Source organism: Fundulus heteroclitus, chromosome 14 (assembly GCF_011125445.2).
Source record: "Fundulus heteroclitus isolate FHET01 chromosome 14, MU-UCD_Fhet_4.1, whole genome shotgun sequence".
Classification (NCBI taxonomy): Eukaryota; Metazoa; Chordata; class Actinopteri; order Cyprinodontiformes; family Fundulidae; genus Fundulus; species Fundulus heteroclitus.
This window is the reverse complement of record NC_046374.1, coordinates 16,440,596-16,464,042: the sequence shown is the minus strand read 5'-3', so window position 1 is coordinate 16,464,042 and position 23,447 is coordinate 16,440,596. Positions and strand designations below refer to the sequence as shown.

At 41.1% G+C, this 23,447-nt stretch overlaps 1 protein-coding gene across 2 annotated transcripts; it reads left to right on the top strand.

The window, feature by feature from the left end:
• The first annotated feature begins 303 nt into the window (after positions 1-303).
• On the top strand, positions 304-16,752 carry LOC118565695 (transmembrane protein 272-like). Of its 2 annotated transcripts, XM_036146417.1 has the most exons (5): positions 304-381; positions 11,505-11,566; positions 11,652-11,702; positions 11,798-11,995; positions 16,011-16,752. In XM_036146417.1, exons 2-5 carry the CDS (start codon positions 11,527-11,529, stop codon positions 16,310-16,312), a joined length of 591 nt encoding a protein of 196 aa, XP_036002310.1. In that variant the 5' UTR covers positions 304-381; positions 11,505-11,526; the 3' UTR covers positions 16,313-16,752. The 2 variants fall into 2 exon arrangements, with proteins under 2 accessions (XP_036002310.1, XP_036002311.1); XM_036146418.1 differs by lacking the exon at positions 304-381 and having other exon boundaries at positions 11,323-11,566.
• Positions 16,753-23,447: the final 6,695 nt, after the last annotated feature.

Here is a 23,447-nt window from a genome sequence, read left to right as displayed (position 1 = left end):
TCTAGTGGTGCGCTCTGTTCCTCGTCTTTATATTATCAGCAGCGCAACCAGCTACCGCAACACATTTTCCCCTTCGGTAAAATCGGGGACATTTCCGGGGACAGCTTTAGCCGGGGACAGGTGGTCCAAAACGGGGACAGTCCCCGGAAAACAGGGACGTCTGGTCACCCTAGACAACAACCAAGGATTTAATCACTTTCCGGTAAACAGGAAAAACATGAGCTGCATGTTTTTTAACGATCAGCTGGCTGCGTGACCGCGCCCCGTAGGCGCGCTCCCGGAACTCAGAGTCTTGTCAGCGCTCAACTGAGAGCAAGCTGTCAGGACGCAGGCGCTCTAGAAGTAGAGACAACAGGAAGGTGAACTCTGACAGAGCTGCGGGTAAGTTTCTCTCCTTCCAGCGATTCTTTAAAGGGGAACCTCTCACCGGAGACTCTGGGGCTGAACACAGAAACCGGAGGCTAATATCGGACCTCATGGATCGCCATCATCCCAGAAGTGATGGGAGCACATTTTCAGAGGTTCTATCGCGCCACTCTTTATAGAACCGCATAATCAGTAACAGCGAGTACAGGGGACAGACTTTAAATCTTTAAACTATATACTAACAAAATCTAAACCTTTAGCTGTCAAACTCTGATTGACCATGCCCTTGTATGGTGTTTCACGGAATACATAAATGTCCCAGTAGATAATTATATATGTATCCTTTTGAGTAAAAATACGATTCAAAGTGCTGCACATGAAAAACAAACAGAGGAAAGAAAAGCATTACAGAGGCAATCTGGACTCAAACTTCAAACTTAACATTTAAAGGCAACTCTAAACAAATATAGTTTAAACCTTGATTTAAAGGAACTTTCAGCACTTTTACAGTCATCTGGGAGTTTGTTACAAATAAGTGGAGCATAAAAACTAAAAGCTTCTTCTCCGTGTTTGGTGGATGGTTTGAGCTAGAAGACGCTGGTATCCAATATATCCATTTCAGAACTAAATTATGACATTAAATAATTAAATCTCATTTTGTAAACACATTCAATATACATACAATTATTTCACTCTGTATCTATTTATTTCAAGGCTTCAGTGCAACATGAAATTATTTAAACTGTCAATATCACCCATCAAACTCAGAGGGTGGGCGGGTTCTGTAGAGATCCTGATTGGCTCCTTCCCACAGCAAGACAAGACAAGACAACTTCTTTCAGTTCTGCTATGACTGAGTTCAATATTCCTGCTGGAAAAATACAGAAATAGTTTCTATAACATGTTGCAATTAATATACAACTATACAATTAATATACGTCTGCAACTCAAGCCTCTACATGCCTGGTTTGGTCTGAAATATCTCTGAGGTTCACAAGAGAGCTCACTGTGATCGAGTATGGAAAAAGCTTTCAACTTTACCCACTACATAATTTTGTGTGTATTTAAATGAAATTATAAAAATTGACATGTCATAATTTATAAGTTGTATTCAATTGTATAATGGCACATTTAGTTCTTTGTCAATTTCATAATCTTATTTAACAGTATATTAGTTATTAAATTCACCTTTATTTCATTTGTTTTTTATTTTTAAAAATAATTCTAAAGAGAGTTCTGGCTGAAGCCGAGTGGAGACAGGGACTTACAAGCGGGACCAACAGCAGGGCAGAAAGGGTTCTTGCAGGTCAGAGTCACAACAGGATTAATTGCTTGGTTGGGTGAATACTTGCAGGTCAAAGCCATAACAGGTAGTGATGGGTCAGGCAACACCGATGCGTCGGCGCATGTGTCGAGCTCATAGAGCAAAACCTGTGTCGATGCGCGTATCGACACGGGAAAGTCACGTGACCGATACAGGAACTGTTTCGATCTGACTGACGCGCCAAACTTTCTGTTCCCTCTAAGCTGCACGCGTGTGCATTCGCGCACAGCAAAGCTATGCTGCGCAGCTGAACTGTAAACAAAATAACGGTTAATAATGGTTAATTTTTAACCATTTTGCAACTCTGGTGTGATGGTGTACCACAGTCTCGCTCGGTTAGCGGCAGGTGCTGATCGGAGCGCACCACTGATGGATGGGTTGGGCAGACGCCTTTATGGTTGGGCGGGTTGAGCTGTGCGTCTTTGTTCTGAGCGTCGTTTCAGAAAAAAAAAAAAAAAAAAACGGCTGATCTACCCTTAGTAGAAAGCTGCTACTATGAGTAGTTCTTCCTCACTTTTTGGACAGGGGGGGCAAAAGGTATGTTTCCCCCCCCCCCCCCCCCCCCCACACACACACACTTTTGAGATAAGATTTAATTTTAACTTTTTTCATTATTTTGATAAATACAACAATTAGAAAGCTATCAATATCAACAAGAAGTATTTGGCTACCTAATTAATTGATAGTGTTACTGTCTTGAATTCAATTCTTATTATTAATTAATTTGTTTTCTCCTAATTAAATTTTTAATTACTTGAAGTCTACTGGTTATTTCATTATCTTTTTAATGTTCAAATTCATTATTATTATTTTGTTTAATATGGGTTAAGCTTCAGTACTCTTAGTATGTGTAACTTGTTTACATCTTGTATGACTATGTACTGTTTACTGGGACCTAGTTAATAAGTAACATGTGTGGGCATCTTCTCGGTATCCAACTTTTATGAGTCTTTCCACTTAATGACCTCTTGACTCATGCGCTATAGTCACTTCCTTTAAAACCATTAAGACAAAGAAGACAAGATTTAAACCAAGACCTAGGATAACCTGAATTTTTACAAGAACCCACCGATTCCCAGCGTAGTAAGTTATATTATTTTTATTATCAATAATTGCACACTTATGTCAAAACCATTTTACTCTGAAATCAACATTAGTAACTTTAAAGGGGAAGTCCGGTCAACAAGGAAAAATCAGGGGATCATTAGCTATACCTAAAACTAATACGTTTGTAATTATTTTATGAATTTAGCATTAATCAATAAGAAAAATATAATAAATTGTCGTCTGGATCACTGTGTATGGGGGCGGTCATTACTGCCCAAATATGGGCAGTAATGGCCGCCTGACATCATATCCTGTGGCGTGGGTAAGTGGAGAGCCGACGGCAGTTCGCCGCACATTAGCAGCTGTAGGAGCTGTTGGACACAGCTGCGATCAACAACAATTATTTCGGATTTCCAAAGGACATCACCATTGAAATTCGCGAGAGCTATTGTTGAAGCAACAATGCTCACATGCATGGCAGTTGGATGTAACAATACATCGGGTAAAAGTGGAAAAAACGTTAGTTCTATTTCATCCCTACTGACCGCCAGAGGCGTTGCATCAAGCACTGAATGATCACTCTTGAGCTTGCGCAGGTCGAGAATTAGTATCAACAAAGTCACCTGTGACCTACCGGTGATCAGCGGAAGCCTATATAGGCACGTGACACCGGTAGTTCAGTCCCTTCCCATCTTCTCGCACGCAGGTTTGTTGTGAGCGGTTCTTTTTACAGACACGTGAGTTTTGCTTAGCCCCTTTGCATCCTGAGGATGGTCATGACCTGTGCCCCCCTTGTCTGGGTGTTGACCACCTCAAGGAGGCGCTTACCGAGGCTGCCTGCTCCAATTGCAGCGTTCTGCCCCATGCAGCGCGGCTGGCCCGGCTGTCCTCAGTTGAACAGCCTGTTCCCTGGATGGGCTCTCATCAACAGGTACAGCTGCTACCTGGCCAGGGGTTATGCTCTAAACGCCCTGCCACAGACGCTCCGCTAACAGCTGGGAAGAAGTCCCGCCATTCGGGAGGTGGGCTGTCTTCTAAGGTAGATCAGTTATCCTCGGAGTTAGCCCAGTCTGCTCCAGTCTTTGCGACCTCCCCCTGTTCAGGGGTTGGTCTTGTCTCCAGCTACCAATGAAGCTTCAGTCCTCAATGAGGACGCCCTCTCGGTGGCGGCTTCTGACACCCTTTTTCGGGGGGAACTCCAGGTACATAGCCCACAGGTGTCGGATGTTGAATCCAACAGCTCTCTGGGGGGCATGTGGGAGTCAGTGGCAACTGCTATTAGAGCTGCCCTGGCACAGGGCAGCTCTAATAGCAGTTAGAGCTGCTCCACAGGTCCACCTCCCACCTCTAGCACCTTTTTCAGGTGCTGTGAGACTGGGACGGCCTCCTTTGCTGTACCGCCTTCAGAGGAGTATCAGGGAACTCCACACCTGCTGGTCTGATACTCGGGCTCTTTCTCACCCGACATCAGATGGAAGAGCCCTTGCCGCGATGCAGGAGGCCCCAAAGTTTGGGTTAGGGCAGATGGCAGCGGTGGAACCTGGCATTGCCTCCCTCATTGTTCCTCCGTGGACAGCGGGTGCTAGCTCGTAGAGGAGGCCCTACGAGCTAGCGCCCGCTGTCCACTGCCACAGTGTCGCATCACCGACGATCTGCTCTGCCGAGGCTACGATTCGGGTGCTAGGATGGGGCATATTGGGAACTCCCTCTCCCATTTATTGCTAGGTCTTGCATCTTCCCTGGAGGCACGATCGCTTGACCAGTCGACTCAAAGCATGCTGGATGCGTCTCTCCAGGCTTTTGCCTTGATGTCAAGGGAGCTGGGTTGTACGTTGTCCACCCTGGTCCATGCTCGGCGTTAGGTGTGGCTGGCTCAGTCGCCACTCACTGAACCCTGCAGACGGACACTGTGCGCCTGGCCGGTGGTTCCAGGGGAACTTTTCGTCTCGGCTGGGGTCGAGGCTCTAGAACGCACTGCCCAGGCTTCTCGCACCAGGCAGCAGCTCGCGGGGCTCCACAGGCGTGACAGTCGGCCTGTGAATACTTGGGAAGCTTCTGGCTCAGGACCGCGGTCATCTCGTTTGTCCGTTGCCCCAACCTTGCCTCGAGATCCTGCTTCCAGGGTGACTGGAGCCCAGACAGTCCGGTCAGGGACTGTCCTTGAAGAGGAAGGCTTTGCCATCGTGCTTCTGACCAAAGAGAAAACACGTTGTCTGTAGCCAACATTTGGAAGAACGATGGCTTCCAGATGACATGAGAGTGAGGATTTTTGGTAGGTTTTTCTTTTTTTATGATGTAGAATTTGCCGTAACATTTGTTTACCCGATCAGAGCGACGGAGGGATACGACGAAATTGGAAAGAGTGCTCACTGTTGTGAAGCCCACTTATTTTATACGACTTTGGTCTTATTTTTTCTAAAGTCGCTTGTAAATTTTGTGAGTTGCGGGTTGCACTTTTTTTCGGGCTTGTTTCTGAAAGTGAAGTTGATTGTTTGGGGTCTAAACTAAGTGATGCCGAAATATCTCTCCACCTCTTAACGCACTGCAGCTCGTCGTGACAGAAGCAGAGAGAAAACTCAGAAAGAGGCGATCTGGCCGTATTTTCTACAGTTTACGGTTGCAATAACTGATGATAACTGCTGAAAGTAGATTAGGCGGTGCAGATCACCATTTTGAGCAGAGATTGGTTCTAAAGATGAGTTTTATACTCATCTTATAACATTGCAGAACCCAAACCATAAACTGTACTTTAATGCTTATTTTTTGTCTTTTTATGTCTCTAAAATGTAAAATTAGTATTAATTTAAATTTAAATGCTTAATACCACATCTATCTTTGTTTAAGAGGTTTAAAAAATATTTTGGCATGAAAACGGATATTTATTTACAAGAGGACAGATAGGGCATTGGGACTTGCTCTACAGCCGATACCGCACAGTGATGTCACAAACTGGGAGGGGCAGTACTGTTCTTCACCAAGGACCTTCAAATGAAAACTACTCTTAATTAAAAAAGCTTATCATTTATTGAACAGTATGTAATAATTGTATATTTAAACATTGTTCTTTGTCTTTGAGATAATACCAAATTTAATCTGTCAATATCTATTCTTTTCCCTTATCATCCAAAATTGAGTAACTCAATTAAATCTTATGCACAACCTTAAGTTTAATGACCTGTGGTTGCCTATACCTCTTGGGGTAGTTCTTTGTTTGGTAAATACCTCCTAAATGTTGAGAAGATAATGATGTGCCTCGAAAAAATAACTCTTAAGCCTACAGTGCCTACATAGATGTAGATGTACTGATTGCTTCTTTAATCAGCATGTTCGTTAAACATGTTAAATAGGGGTGCATTTCACCTTTCCTAGGTCTTCTTTGTCTTAATGGTGCATTTCAGTATAATACCTTATCTATCTTATTTGCCCCCCCACATTTTAAAACCTTCCTACGCCCCTGCTTGAGTGCGCATGCGGGACACTTCGGTTGAACGCGTTCAGTTCACACAGGAGATCACATACAAGTCGCATATATTTGGAAATGTGAACGGACACGCAAAAAAATCCGATTTCACAAAAAAATCGGAAATGAGCATTAAGACCTGCAGTGTGAACGTAGCTTTAGAATATGAACAAGCAAATTCTTGGGGCGCCATGTAGGCACCGTTTAAGGCGGTTCCTTGCCAGCAAGGCCTCAGTAAATCGTCTCCCCCTGAAATGTACGGATGATTTTACTGAAACAACAATTTCCCCCTGGGATTATTAAAGTATTTCTGATTCTGAAGCACACCTCAAAGGTCCCTTCTCCTTGCTCTCTGCTGCGCTGCAGCCCTCCCGCCACAGCTCCTTTCCCACAGCAGTGAATCCCGTGCTGCTTTGATGTTTTACCTGCTTTTGTTTTCCCAGCAAGTGCCACTCAAGAAAATGTCAGTATTCCTGTAAGCCAGGTTGTTTCTCCTCAGGATTGCAAGCCCCAGTATTCTTGAACTTGAATGAGGTATGTGCTGTGCGGGGGAGGGGATGTAAGCAGTGCTTAAACAAGAGTGACTGACACTGCTAACAACTAATGAGAGCCAGACATACGACCTGGCTTTCATTGGTTGTTTCTGGGAGCGGCGTACTTTTGCGCGGGCGGACCGGGGGGTGGGGGCGTATCCACGTATCTTCACTGAAAGAAGAGCAAAACACTGCTCTGGAGGCTTTTCTCAGAGGAAAAGATGTTTCTGCTCTTCTCCCGACTGGTTTCGACAAGAGCTTGTGGTTGTGTTTTTGTCATCGCTGTTAGTACGTCATATGCTTCGTTGATCTGATTGGTTTATTTGGCCCGTCTATCACTAACCAGTATTTTCGCCCCTTCCCAAAATTACTTCAACGGAAGGTTTCCAGATGGATATGCAGAGCAAATACATCTGGCGGCGTCAGGTTAGCCAAAAATCAAATAATAATAATAAAAAAGACATAACCAAAATACAAGAAAACAAAGAAAAGAAAATGTCTCCCAAGGAGCACAATTATGCCTGTTCCAATATGACAGATTATTCACTTATGTCAAGATTTTTGATTTCTTTCTGGACCTTTTGACAATGTGAATTTACTGTTAGTAATGCTTTTAAATACTCATATAACCTTTCAAATCTCAGTTGGTCTAGGTTGAAACTTTAAAGCGAATTGATTTACACTTTGTCTAACACAATTATCAGCAGAAGCAATGATTTTCTCTTTAAGTTCCTGAGCGTCTTGTGTTTTCTGCAATGATAATAGTTTTCCCCCATAATTCAGCACACTGCTCAAAACAAAACCAAGATTAGAATTAGAATTTTAACCCTTCAGATCTGAAGCTGCCATAATTTTGCTGATATCCTTTTCGGGATCCAGACCAGAACACACTGAACCAGCTGCGCAATCACTTGTAGATTTTTACATCACAATATCAAGCAATATCATAATCTCAGTAATATTACCTAGGGGCTAAAACCTAATCATAGGATCTGCTTTGTTGCTGTTTGCCCTGCTATTAATACTCATTTTTGAAAAATTTTTGAAACCACAATATTTATAATTGAAACTGTATTACTTTCTACAGACGAACAGAGATTTAGTCACATGCAAATGAGACATTCTGAACAACAAACACATGCACGCAGGCCTATTTTACTATGTCACTATTTTACTAAGATCTGTGGGCTTTCATTTTTGGAACGTTTCGACTCAGCCAATGCCGAAAGAAGAGAGGATAGTTGGTGTTTACCGACCCCGACAGTTTTCACCACACAACTCACTTAGACTTAGACTTAGACTTAGACTTTCTTTATTGTCATTTTGTATACACAGAGTGCATACAGAACGAAATTTCGTTTTCACACAGCTCAGAAATATTGCAGTAACTCTACAGGATGTAGAGTTACTGCACAATGTAACTCCACAATGTTTCCACGCTTCAGCCCCGCAAGAACACTTCTTTCCATCTCCTAGACTTCCGGACTCCCACTCCTTTTTAACAATATATGTTGATATTAGCATACCTTTTCTAGCTACCCATTTAGAGCTACCCAAGACGGAAGTGTAACCGGTAAATTCCAACGACGCATCCACCAGGCAACGTTGTGCCTCTTTTAGGTCCGTTTCTGCTTTTTATTGTTTTTTTCAACTTTTCCCTTTTTTTTCCTTTTAGTACTGCAAAACTTAAATGATCCATCCCCCTTGTCGGAAATCTGCCTTTTTCTATTTTAATTTAATGGTCCTCTGCGAGGTTGACCAACCAAATGAAAGGCTTCACACTGTTGAAATTAATATGGGCCTCCTCCTGCTTATTTCTGAAGGCCTGTCTTACCCCGGTTTAAGATTTGATAGTAAAGGAGAAACAATATTCAGAGGAAAATATTTAAAATATGCATATTTATTTCATTTGGAATTCCAAAGAGACAAAAAAAAACTTACAAGCTTGTTTTCAGTATGTCACCGACATCCTTCTCCCCAGTCATTGTAAGCTCTTTGTCTACCCTCATCTTGGCAAACCCATCTTTTATCAGACTGACCAGCCCCTCCCGATTAGTTTGGGGGTTGTGTTCGCAGACACTGTGGCTCCAAGCTATTTCTACTCCCAAAACAAGGAGACTATTCTCTCGAGGGTCTAAGGCTGATTTAGCACCCAGATGTCCTATCAGGGGGTCAACCCAGATGACCTCAAGAACCATAAAATAGCTTTCAGACCTTAAAGCAAACACCCCGTGAGCTGTGTGTTTTCTGCCTCAGAGGGGAGACACAGTTTAGAGACCAGAAGTACCTCTTATTATTTTCCATAAAAATGCCTGATTAATATAACAACTAATTGCCCCGCGACAGACTGGCAACCTGTTCAGGGTGTTCCCCGCCTCTCGCCCAGTGAACGTTGGAGATAAGCACCAGCACCCCCGCGACCCCATGTGGGATTAAGCGGGTCAGAAAATGGATGGATAGATGGATGATATTTTTCCATAACACTTATTGGCCGTTAGGGAATAATGAGAGAGAATTCTCCCTTTCAAATCTACCTACGTCTAGACAGACGGAACACTGTTATTGAGACACAGATTAAAGATCACATAGTTAGAAAGTAATTGCACCCAACGGTCCCGCTGCAGTCTGCGTCTGCACTGTCCGAGTGGCGTGAGGCCATAGTGACTTTGGCATAATATTCCAATAACAATGATCTAAAAAAGGTCCTCGCTTTACTAGTAAAATGAGCAAAAATGTTCTCGCTCAGCTGCAAGTGCAAGAGCGTGCGTACACACACACACACACACACACACACACACACACACACAGAAGTCTTGCTTTATTACAGAGGTCACGGCTTAGCGGACCCACCTGCTGGCTAATTCGGACCCAACCTGATATAAAACATTTATATATTACTGCATGTTGTCCGACGACAGTGTCTAACTGCTGCAACGGATTTCCGTCATTTGGAAATTGAGCGCAAAAAGTCCCGTCTAGACTTTTTATTCAAGATTTTACACTTAAGCTGCTATCAACCAATTAAACCTGGCAGAGCCAGGACATTAGCCAATGAGAAGGAGAGTATGGCGGGTCTTTGCAAAGCGGCCATTGCCAGTCTGAGGTTTATCGGTGTTCAATCATTTTAACTTTTGGAAGAACATTTCAAACTGACCGCAGATGGTATGAATGAAAGTAGTGGTTTTCTTTGGATTTATGCAAACTAGCAGGTCAGAAAGTTCAGCAGATAGAACACCTGACAACAACCACCCTCGGTAAGTGTTTCTGTCGCTGCTCCTGCAGTTAATCAATGAGTTATTTCCACCTGTGGCCATGTCGCCTCTCAGCGTTTATTCCCTCGCTGATAAACGCAGCGACCAACCAGGGATCTCCTCGTGATTCGTTATTATGTTTTATTTAAAACACAAAGAAGAGTAACGTGCCAGCTCAAGCTAATTTAGCATGACCCTTGAAGAAGAAGAGTCGGAACGTGAAACGATGTCCCGCATTTGACTGGGTTCGATTCGGAAAAAGTAAAAAAAAAAAAAACCTGCACTGTTCTGAAACAAAGAAGGCAGAGCTGCATTGGCTGTCGGTATGCAGCAGTGTTCACCTGATGAGCAGCTGCGCTCCAGGACACTAAATAAAATGACAAGGATTTCTGATGCTTACAGAATTGTTAAGAAAACTACATCAAAAAGATAAAACAAATAAACTGCAGCTACAACATGGACTGGAGAACGGGTTCTAACTGGGTGAGGCCAGAGAAAGGCGATTCTCAGAGAGTTTTTTTATGAAGTTAAAGTGGAGCGTGGACACAGGGTTCATCCTGGACAGGTCTCCAGTCACTGGGCTAAAATATAACCATTTTATTAAACTTCAAAAAAGTTAAATCATGCCTTTTTATAAACTGTAATGATTAATTGGTGAACATAACGGGCAAAGCAGAGACTTATTATTGTCATGTGCAATCTGTGTCAAATTAAAATTTATTATGTCATGATAGTGTTGGTGATGTGTCCTGCATTTCCAAGGCTGTGTTTGGCCTTGTATGATCATAATATTGGTTTATATTGAATGTGACAGATTTAAAGGCACAGAAGGAATGAGCACCTTGATATGTGCTTGAGGTTTGCTTTGTTGCCAATCCAACCCAGGTTTAAAATCATTGCAGGGCAGCCTAAAGCTCACTTCTCTCATTAAGCCATAAAAAATAAATTAAAAAAAGTTCAGGTGTTTTATAAAAGATGTGAAAGTCAAGAAATTGTCTACATACCAAACTGTGAAAGATTGTGGTTCTCTATTTGAAAAAGCACTTTGGATTTTAAAATAGAAAAACATTCTATTTTTGTGTTATTTTTTTGTTTAAAAAGTCAATGTATAAGGTGGATGCATAGACATTTTATTTCAGTGTTAAATACTGTTTGAAGTAACGAATTTAATTAAAAATGTGTCCGGACCTTTACTGGTTGTTGATTTTCTTTATTTGGACCCCGGTGATTTTTAATTAGTGACCCCTGCTTTAATAGATGAAACATTGATGACAATTTAATAAAATGGATATGAACAGATAATTTTTAATATGTTTTGTTAAATAAAGCTTTAATTTTGAAAGTAAGGTGCCCTACACTTTCTATTTACAATAAGTAGTATGGTTACTTTCCTGGAAAAAGACATCCTAATCTTTTTGAGCCATTTTGGCTGCCATTTTTGTTCTTGTACCGGATGCAAGCTCTGTGTCATTGGGTCATCAGTGATATCAATCAGCTTCACGATTCTTTGTTGCCTTCCGCAGATGAGCACCATTGTCACTGAAAATGGACGGAATAATGATAGTAATCATGGGGTGTGGAGCGGGTGAGATCCAGTTTACTGAGAGTTTAAGACTTTCTGTTCTGTTCTGCTCTGAAAATTGAAAGCACGTGTTTGTTTGTTCCGGCAGTATGTGTATTACTGGTTCTCAGCCTGTTTCCCATCATTCAGATTTCAATTGGTGAGTCCTTTTACATCTCTCCATTCGGTTTATTTAGTAGCTTGACTCTGCTTACTAAAAAAAAAAAAAAAAAATCCCTTTTCTCTTTCCAACAGGCGCCGTATACTTGGACGAGTGTCCAGTCCAGGCAGAGATCCCCATCTACCTGATTGTGTTGGGTGTCCTTCAATTGGTTGTCATGTTCACTGGGTGCTGCAACCCTCTAAAGCCTGACAGTTTGAAGAAGCCGAAGCTGAGATGGCACATCTGGAGATCGATACTGACCATGTTCTTCTTCTGTTGGTTCATCACAGGTGAGTGGCTGTTCCTATAATTTCTATCAGCAATGTATCAAATCCAAGAGGAAAGAAAGAATGTTACTGATTATCTGGCAATTTTTTGACTGACATCAAAGCAGAGATTAAACTTTGGAGCGCCACCTTAGGGCTGTGAAGAACCATCCAGAGTTTATGATTTGGATTAATCATCTCCTCTCTGTTCAGAGTATTAGTGTTACACCTCGGAAAAGGTGAGATTTATTTCTGAAATCAGGTGGGGGAATCTGCTGTGTCCTTCTGTGATGGCAGACATAATCTCTTATCTCATTCCTTTCTCTCAATTGAAAAGCAGTGAATTCCCAGTCTAACCTCCCATTAAAGATTGCCTGTGTAAATGTACACCCCAATGAAAAAATCATTTATTTCAGTAATTCAACTAAAAACATGAAACTTGGATTATACACAATCAGTCAAAGGTTTGGACTCACCTTCATCATTCAATGGCTTTTTCTTATTTTTATGACTTTCTACATTACAGATACATGAAAACATCATGTTAAGACACCAGAACAATGACTCAAAAGTAAATAGAATTATGTTTCAAACAGGATTGTGAAATAACCCAAAACATCTGGTATGTTTCAGCTTTTTCTAAATACCTCCCCCTTTGTTTTTTATTACTGTTTTGGTCACTTTCTGCCCTCTCCTGATGAGCTGCATGAAGTTAGTCTTTCAACTGTTTTGATGGTGGCTCATAGAAGTAGCAATAAAAATAAAGACCGCGAAGGCGGGTTTAAACCTTTGATTGGTTGTGTATGTAAATAGGTTGAGCAAAGGGTTATGCGTGTGTTGAGCATTCATTCCTATCAGTATTGATTGTGAAGGTCAACTGCAAAGAAGCTGCATTCTAGCGTTAATTTTTCTGGCAAATTTAATTTAAGTTGCATTTATGTTGCCTGTAGTCATTCTAGATTTTGTTTAGTTTTTTTCTCCATCCATTTTCTAACACATTTATCCCTATTGGGGTCGCGATTGGTGCCAGTGCCTGTGTATATGTATGATTTATTTTTGAATTTTTATTTTCAGAAATTGAAATGATCAGGCTTTTTTAACTAAGTGCATCATCGCAACTCAGGCAGATAAGCCATTAGGCCCGCCTCACAAGAACAGTAACTGGTCCATCTTGCTGTTAAAGATAAAAATACATTCCAGATAAAAATGTCAAACATAATTGATGAGAAACACCCTTAACATTACCTGCAATTTATACTATGATAACAACATTCACCCAAAACTGTAAGAACAGGAAGTGAAAATAAAATATTAAATATTCTAAAATGCTGCGATAGACTGGCGATCTGTCCAAGGTGTACCCCGCTTCTCGCCCGTTGACAGCAGGAGATAGGCACCAGCACCCCTCGTGACCCCAATAGGGATAAACTTGTTAGAAAATGATGGATGGATGGTTCTCAAATGTTTTCTGTTATGCCTCTTTTCTGGACAAAAAAAGGTAAACCTGTTCTTGCGCCCCTCTGTAATGGCCTTACATTGGGCTGCTGTAAAGATGTTCATTTTACTATGAGAACAGAGCTGCAAGGCCGCCTCCGGGTCAGATAACAGAAAGTTGCAAGTGTGGTTTTTCAGCGAGAGACACTAGGGGAAGATGAATTACACTGAATTACCACCACATGGACTTAGAAGAAGATATATTAGTGTAAAATGTTACTTAGTGGGGCTTTAAAGGTAGAGGTAGTTGCAGTACAATGAACAGCTAACAAAGAAGCTAACTGGATGCATAAGGACCAGAAGGGCACGGGCACAGGCAGCTGATATAATGCGTATAGGCGTTACATGGCTTGATGGGTTGAGTAGTTGTCTGGTGAACGGAAGGTTGTGGGTTCGATTCCACCTTCCCCTTGCCACATGTCAATGTACCCCTGGGCAAGACATTTAACCCCAAGTTGCCTACCGAGCTGCGTCTCGGTGTATGAATGTGTGCATGTTAGTAAGAGCGATTGGGTGAATGTGGGTATAGTGTACAGCGCTTTGGGTGGTCAGCATGACTGGAAAAGTGCTATATAAGTTCAGTTCATTTACATGAGCACATCACAATGATAAGGTGATCCCCCAGAACTCGAGGGACAGAGGAGAGTGTGGGCAGGGATGGGAGGGATTGTGCAGAGTTTTTAAAGGCCTGCAGTTCTCACAGGGATCTATTTTCTGTTCCCTTTTCTGAATTGTATTGTATTGACTACTGTCAGGACAGAAGGACCATTTCTCCCAGTATAAAAATGTGTTTCTGAACAGGATTACTAGCTATGGCTTTTAATAGATAATCGCCAAGAATGAATTAGTCAGTGCTTTTTAGGTCTTCAGTTTCTTAAACTTCTATGGGTTTATCTTATATAGTAAGCTGTTATGAAGGAGTTTTCTGAATGTATTTATTGGCAATATTGGAGGTTTTCTAAGTTGTGTTTTTTTTCCCCCTGAAAGTAAGGGTGGCATTTTACTAAGTATGGTGGAGTCTAAGCATGGGTTGTTCAAACTCTCCATTTATTTTTAGCTATAAAATATATACGGTTTAACATTAAATACATTAAAGCATGGTTTGGGAGTACCAGTGGTTCAGGAGGATTTCTGGTTTTATCATGCCTTCTAAGTGGATAAGTGTACAACCTACTGCTCTCCTAAAAGTAGTTAAAATCTGAGAACACATTTTTTTTTCCAGATGGACAATATTTCTTAAAAGTATACTTTCTTACCACTGTATAATTAAGCATCAACACAGGTTGGGATTGTAAATATCAACAGATGAGAAATTTACAAATTACAAATTTCGTGGCGCTCACTTTAATAGCGTTGAAGCTCAACTTTGCTGCAAAAGAAAGCGTTTGTGTCAAGGACTCTTATTTTGAAATATCCGTTAAACTGGACGTAGTAACAACAGTGTAAAAGCAGTGCATGACGACGTCAGGTGACAACACGACCAGATTACGGGGAGAACAACAGGTATAACAGCACAGGGAGACTACGGGAGAACGACAGCAAAACGAGATCACGTGATGACAGGTTCAACAACATAACACGACGACAAAGTGAAACAGTCATGATATGCACGTGATACCTCACATAGACACAATACATATGCTCACAGCATATGGACACAACATATGCCTATGACATATACACTTTAACTCACTAGGTTCCATTACATAACCACGATACATACACACCTTATATGGACACATGAACACATCAGAAAACGCATAAACATAGTTTTGGCACAAATGGAAAAACTATGTTTTTCCATTTGTGCCATGTGAGTAAAAACATGCTTTAAAAATGTTGTGGTGTAAATCGCGGAATGATATTGCACTATTGGGGAGAATATTTGATGGGTCAGTGCGCCTTATGTGTGGACATAGATACACATAGACAGGTTTCCCCCTGGGATCATTAAAGTAAGTCTGAGTCTGAGTTAATTCACAGTGCGGCTTAAAATCCGGTGTGGCTTATGGTCCAAGAAATACGATAGGTTTATCCACAAAAGTATTTTGTCGTTTAGTACCTCTTGAAACTTTGATGTGCTTTTACTGAGATTATATCTCAAAGGCGAACACAAAGTAGCGCGTGGTTGTGAATTTAAAGGCAAGCCAAGTTTATTTATAAAGCACCTTTCAATCACAAGATGATTCAAAGTGCTAAAGGAATATTAAATATGTTGTTTTCAAACACTTCTACAACTTTGTAGAGCCACCTTTAGCTGTGGTTGCAGATTCATGTATTGAGCCGTAACCAGCTTCCCTTTCTCAGTTTAGGCGGACAACCATGGTTTGGTATGTTTGCAGCCATTATTTCACAAATTTCCCTGGAGAAAGCTCAGAGGTCTTCATTGAGGGGCTTTCTACTGACGCCTTTCTTTACTCATAGGGAGACTTTAAAGGCAATCGTTTGATTTAATTTTGGGGGTATCAGGGGAAAAAAGATGAACAGAAACACTTTTTTTCATGTAAATATTTCTTGAGAATCCTCTGTTATTTTTATTCGGCAGGTAACGTTTGGATTTACTCCATTTACGAGCCCAGCTACAACAAGAACACTACGGATGTGAACTCTTACTGCAACAAGACGGTCTACCTGTTATCCTTCTGGACTATAACACTGGTCTACATTTTGCTGGGTCTGTTCCTGTTAGCCGGCTGCATCATCCTCTCTGGCTTTTTCTTGTGCCACGGCCTCAAAGCTGATGACTCCAACAACGCCAACAACGTCGACAATGTCGACAACATCAACAACGTCAACAACATCAACAGTGACAACGACAGCGACAGCGTCCCTACTACAATCCCCTGAGAGACTCTGCAGAGAAAGTTTTAAATTGGGTTCCTCTGAACAGATTGTCGGGTATCACTTGAAACTCTTAGTTTCTGTTGTGCGGGCCTCCAGAGCCCATATCTGTTATTACATGAAATAACTTTCAGCTATCATAAGAATGATCTTAAAGGTAGAGTCAGTGATTTTTCAGGAGGCTTCCCCAAGTTCTAAATAACTGCGCATGTGCAAGAGCTGCTCTTCCACTCCTCAGCGGGATTGCATGAAAAATCTTCCAAATCCACTCTGGTCTTATTACTCTCTAGTGAGGTTTTCTTCTTCTTCTCTTAAACTTGTATGGTGAGAGCGGCGGAGCTGCCATGAATGGACAACACCGAAACTAACCACTAAGCCAGTGGTCCCCAATCCTGGTCCTCGAGGGCCGGTGTCCTGCAACTTTTTTTTGTTACTCTGCTTCAACACACCTGAGTCAAATAATGAGGTCATTAGGAGGAATCTGGAGAACTTGACAGCACACTGGGGAAGTAAGTCAGGTGTGTTGGATCAGGGACACATGTAAAACCTGCAGGGACACCGGCCCTCGAGGACCAGGATTGGGGACCACTGCACTAAGCTAACGGGATAAAAAAACACTATAAGTGCGCATGTGCAGCCAGCAAGCAGAAACTAACAAGGAACGAGCCGTTACATGAGCGTGTCAGAATGATTGGCATGTGGGACAATCAACAGATAAGGTTAGATACCCCCAGAACTTGAGGGACTGAGAGGGTTGAGACCAGGAACAAATCTCTGACCAATCCTGCCATTTGGACCAAATGACAGGATTAGTCAGAGTTTTTAACAGTCCTGCAGCTCTCGCCGAGATCTAATTTTTAACCTTCTTTTTCTGAATACGTAATGTATTGACTACAGTCAGGATGAAAGGACCATTTAACCCAGTATAATAAAAAGTGTTTCTGAACAGGATTACCAACTATAGCTTTAAATGTCAACAAAACGAGAAAAAAAAAAAAAAAAAAAAAACAGAACCAGTTCCACCGCATTGATCTATTCAGCTGCTGAATCTCTTACCTTTACTCTTAGATGAGGAGTTTTAACACTGCTTGTGGACTTCTTCATTGCCCACTTTGCTGTATATTGTCCAACACTGTGAATGAATATTTGAATTTCGGTTGGGGGGGGTATGAATGTGGAAGAATCGGGTTGACAGATGTCCCAGAAAGCTTTAAAAAGAGAAAAATCAAACAAACTCGTGGATACAGTATGTATCCACCAGTGGTGGTTTGCTTTTAAAGGGACTGTTATTTTTATAAGGCCTCTGACATGTACACAGTTTCTACAGTAGAAAAACTTTAAAATCATGAAAAAGTGCTTTTGATCAGCTTTAGAGACAAAAAGCGCCAGTTACCACAAATAACCACATTTTATTAAAAATGCATTAGGAACATGTTTTTGTTGACCTCCTCTGCTTGTTTTTATCTAACGTGGAAACAGTCCCACAGACTAATGTACACATGTGCCCTTCACGCCTCTTCCTCCTCCATCTTGGTCTTACTGCCAGGTGTAGAGCTCAGCTACCTAACCCTGCACAAACTTAAAAGAATCCATACATGCTCCTTCTGTTTTTTGTTGTTGTTTTTTGCTTTATTATTTGTCTTTGTTCACAGAATGAGCTCGATTTTGAAGCTCTTTGTCAGCCAGTCTGCATTTAAGCCTGGGAACTGAATCTTTGCTGCTTCATTCACGAAGAGAAGAACCGTCTCCACAAATGAGACGTAATTTTTCCCGAGCTGTTGGAAAAGTTAGGACACTCTAACCCCCTTTTAGCTAGTGCTGCTAGCTGTCTACCAGTCTCTGACATCTGTCTGAGGGAAGTCTTCCCCATTCCGCACTTTCAGCTACGAGACGTTTGATTCGGTTCCTTCATGGATGGGCCAGGGAATCGCAATGAGATGAATATCTGGACTTTGACTCAGTCCAGTACTTAACATCAAGTCGTCCTTGTTGGATTTACTGAAATGTTTCCTCCACCTTCATGCTTCACGTAGGGTTGTTTTCCTGCTCTGCTGTATTTAGTTTATGCCAAGCATGTCCTCTGTTCGAGAGTCAAAGAAACTCAGTTTTAGGTTCATTTGTCCAATGGACATACTCAAGAAGTCCTGTTCATTATCCGTCTATCTAGCAAACCTCAGTCTGAAATTCATGCTCTTCATAGTGGACAAAGGTTTCCTTCTTCTGCTATAGATCTATAGATATCTGCTCTTTTATATCATAAGCAGCAAGAACAGGGTGACATTTTAAGGTTTTTTGGAGACTTCTCACAACATCTTGTGTTCTGCTCTTAGGGTTAACTTGCTTGGATGGTCAGACCTGGGTGTGATGAAACATTTGTTTTGAATGTTATCTGATTACTGTCCAGCCGACTGGCTCATTTCTAATTCCTGTGACACCTTTTTAAATCCCTTACCAGACTCAAAAGATGCTATAGTCTTCGTTCTGAGGGCCTCAGACAGATCATTGGGTCTCGCCATGGTGTCCACTTCCACAGCCAGGAGTTCGCCAAACTAAATGACGGAGGTTTAGATGGGGAGAGTAATGATGATCGGATCGTCATTATGAGGGGGGCCCCCAAGTCATTATTCTTACAGCTATTATAGGCAGGAATCCATGTGGGGTGTCCTAATTTATTCCTCACCAAAAGCGTTTACTTGGCGTACAAGTATTTTGTGGAAGGGAGGGAGTTCTGATGTTGTTAAAGGTTATATTAAATACAAATATGTTTGAAAAGGGTGTACTTATTTTTTTACATGACTGTAGCTGAACATCTTGTCAAAAATGCAGGAAAAACTACCACATGTTGTGATTTACAGCCCATAGAACAAAACTGAAAGAAATATTGAATCAATTAATCTCAGAGAAAAATACCTGAATAATGAAGTCACCTTTCTTTTTGATTAGGATGGTACCAAGCAGCTTTCACATTATTATCTAGCTGCCTAATCCAACCATCTACATGTCATGCCTGCTTCTTGTCAACCGACTGGAACCTTGTTGTCTTCTGTGTAGGAGTTAATGACTATCGAAGTCCGCCTTCATAAATCACATTTCTTTGTGCTGAACATTGTTTTACGGCGTAAAGCTAAGACATTCCGGTCTTTCTGCTTTAACGTCTCCCTTGGTCTTGGTGGATTTTTTCTTTTTACATACTGTACTTCCCAAGTTGAACAGCTGGTTTTTAGTCAGCTTCCCTCCACGTTGCGTCTGTGAAACAAGACAGCGTGTTTATTTTTGAGTTTGTGGGAGCCTGAATTAAATGTTAAAAGGTTATAAATGTCTGTTTAGACCTGTTTTCTGGCTTACCTTTTTTCTGCAAATCTTTATTGATTTATAATGTGTTCATATGTGTGTTTTAATAAAAATGCAAAATTTATAAAGATTCAAATAGGTTATAATGAGTTTTATGTTGCTGAGAGGAGCTGAACAATCTGTTAACCTCTCTCTTTCTCTGTTTCCCCTCTCCTTTGTTTGCACGTTCTTGATTTATTAGGCAAACCGTTAAACTCATGCCATCTCTGAGAATTTCTTTATTTTATATTCTTTAGATGTAACCTCCAGGACTACTAAAGACGCTTGTACTAAACAATTATAGTTCAGGGGTCTTCATTTAGGGTTGTGGTCAACCCCTAACTCTATAGGAGGTTATGATGAAGTTATGGGGAAATTAAGCTAAAGTTTAAGTAATAAAGGATTTATAAAGGTCTATAGTTAAAGAGGCTTAGGTAGTTCTGTATGTTGCCATGGGCTCATGCTGCAGGAGCACATACCAAACGCTTTTCCTAACTATATGTCCTCCTCCTGTTCCTGATGTGTACCTTTTTTCTGTAAATACTGCTCGTGTTATCTATGTTCTCTTGATGGGTTTTCCTTTAAAGAAAAACTTACAACAAAATGCTTAAACACAATTACTCAGCAATTAAGTGTCTATTCTTGGAAGGAGTCGTTGATGGAGCTACTGCTCCCAAAAAGTATGCCTGCTCTTTGGTTTTCCTTTCCATGACTAGTGTTCCAAGACCAGAGTGTCTGAGTTTGCCTTCCTCCTTGTTCTCTATACCCCCAGCAGGTGGCAGCAGATGGCTGCTCATACAAAGGGCCTGTTCCAGGTTCATGTTCTAAGAACATGGTAGGGCTCCATTCTCGCCATGCACTTGCTCTGGAGGAGGAATTGATGCAAAGTCAACGGCTAACCAAACGGTTGGTCTTGTTTAGATAAATTGGTTCCCTGAACAAGACCCTTGACCACAGATGGTTCCCTGGGCGCTACTCAGTGTGGCAGCCCACTGCTTTCTACAGGATGGCTTAAACGCCAAGACAAATCTCTCTTCTGTGGGATCTTTCTCTTTTTGATCAACAGACATTAAATGATCTTTAAACTGTGTTGTAACTGATTTAGATTAACTTGGACTGTATCAATGGATTGAGCTGGAATGGACTTGAATTAGTGAATACTTTTATTTTGTATGCTGGATGGAATTTTGATCTGTTTATCCCGTGACTTACATTTATACATTTGCTGCAAACTGTCACCAAGTAATCTGAACTTAAATTAATATTATTAAATTAATTATATTCACTTTCTTTTATTTTTTTTAGTCTCGTTGTTGGTTTCTGTTCTTTTTGCGCTCACTGAAATTGGTAAAAGGGCTATTATCTTTTCTGCTGCGTTTACATTGAACAGGGCTTTTAAATCCAAATTACAAGTGTCTGAGGTTGATTTTTAAACCACTTACAGTACTAGAAATCCCTTTCTGAATGTTTTATCAAATGTTTATTTGCATTGTTATTATTTTTATGTCTCACTGAATAATTTTAAAAGTCACATTCAATAAAATTATCCAGACAGATTGGTCATAAAGTTTCCTATCTAAGGAAACCCAGTAGATTTCATCAACTCTTGACAAGCAGCATTCACTCCTCATGAAAGAGCGTAGAGCCACAGTGGACAGCCATCTGCATTGTCCATGGCTTTGCAGCAATCTCTGATATTGAGCATGCATGAAGCGACAGTGGAGAGGAAACTCCCCTTTAACAGGGAGGAAAACCTCCAGCAGAACCAGGCTCAGTGTAAACGGTCATCTGCCTCGACGGACTGGGGGTTACAGAAGACAGAGCAGAGACAACAAGAGAGACAAAAAGCACAGAAGCACACATTGATCCAGGAATCCTTGTATGTTATATGGTAATGGAAGATGATCTGCCTCCCTGGATGATGCCACAGCTAACAGAACACCATACTGGGTGTACCTACTATGAAGAGAGGAATGACAGAGAGAACATTATGTGAAAGTTGAAATAACAACAAACAATGCAAATTGGAGAACAGTAGGATAACTTAGCAGAATGAAAAAATAGATCTTGATGTCCTAAACCTAAAGCTCAATAAGTACAGAGATAGCTCAGGATAACCTAAGCCAGTCTAACTATAAAATTGTCAAAAAGGAAAGTTTTAAGATTAGTCTTAAAAGTAGACCGGGTGTCTGCCTCACGGATCAAAACTGGGAGTTGGTTCCACAGGAGAGGAGCCTGATAGCTAAAGGATCTGCCTCCCATTCTACTTTTAGAGACTCTAGGAACCACCAACAGACCTGCAGTCTGAGAGCGAAGTGCTCTGTTAGGAACATACGGGGTAATCAGAGCTCTGATATATGATGGAGCTTGATTATGTGAAAAAGAGAATTTTAAATTATATACTAGATTTAACAGGAAGCCAATGAAGGAAAGTTAAAATTGGAGAAATATGATCCCTCTTTTTGATTTCCATCAGAACTCTTGCTGCAGCATTTTGGATCAGCTGAAGGCTTTGAAGTCCTTCCAGATTAAGTGATTAATTAAGAAGTTTATTTTTGAGGACTCAGGCCCAAAGATTATAACTTCTGTCTTGTCAGAATATAATAGCTAAAAATTTAAGATCATCCAGGTTTTGATGTCATCAAGACATGCCTGTAGTAACTGACTAGATTCATCAGGATTATTGGATGATTATTGTTGAGTTTAATCAGCAAAACAGTGGAAATTAATCCCTTGCTGTCTCATAATGTTAATTAACTCTTTTGCTGCTTTTTTGTTGGATGTGTGCTCTTTTGGTTTCTAATGTTAATATCAAGTTTTTAAGAACTAAAACAGCAGTAACTGAAAACATTCCAACTATGTTTTATTTTGTATCCGTTAACATAGGGATACAAATTATTTACAGACAAAATACAAAATGAGACACACAGCTGGTAACAGCTTTCTATGTTATTAAAGATGTCATGATAAGGTTTATTTCTCCGCTGTGGACCTCACTGGTGGCTGAGGCTGACAGTATGGTTTGTGGTAGATGCTTTCCAGCGTTTAGGTGTGTGCGGGCTGATAAATTAATGCAAAGTTGGATAGGCTTAGCTGGCCGTTGCCCGGGGCGTTGACTTTTCCCATCAGTACATAGTTCTGACCTGAATGAGAGAAGAAAACAAGAACAAATGTACAAAAGTGACAAAATCCTGGTACTGTTCACATTTAAGTGCTAATGGGTAAAATCAAGGACCAATTATGTGAAAACTTGATGCCTCATAACACATCCACCCATCCATTTTCCAACACTGTTGGGGTCGCGAGGGGTACTGGTGCCTATCTTCAGCATATAATTTAGAGAGGCCAATTAACCTAACAGTCATGTTTTTGGACTGTGGGAGGAAGCCGGAGTACCCGGAGAGAACCCACACATACACAGGAAGAACATGTGGAAGAACATCCAGGGTAGGACTCCAACCCAGGACCTTCTTCGTGCAAGGCAACAGTGCTACACAATTTTTTTCCACCCAATTTTGTTTCTACATTTTGTTCCTACTTGTTTGTCTCTGTCTTTTTTTTATTTTGTTTTGTTTTCTGTATTTTAATCATGTAAAGCACTTGCCATTGTCTCTGTACTGAAACGTGACATTTGTGTCAAAAAACTTCTAGCACAGGTGATTCTGCATGGTGGGAGGGGGGCCCCCAAGTCAAATTCTGCTTAGGGCCCCCAAGAGGCTCGGGCCGGCACTGTTTGTTTTTATTCAGCTGAAATTTTTTTTTGGCACATCCATCCATTGATTTGTTCTAAACATTTACTTTCTGAGCCTTC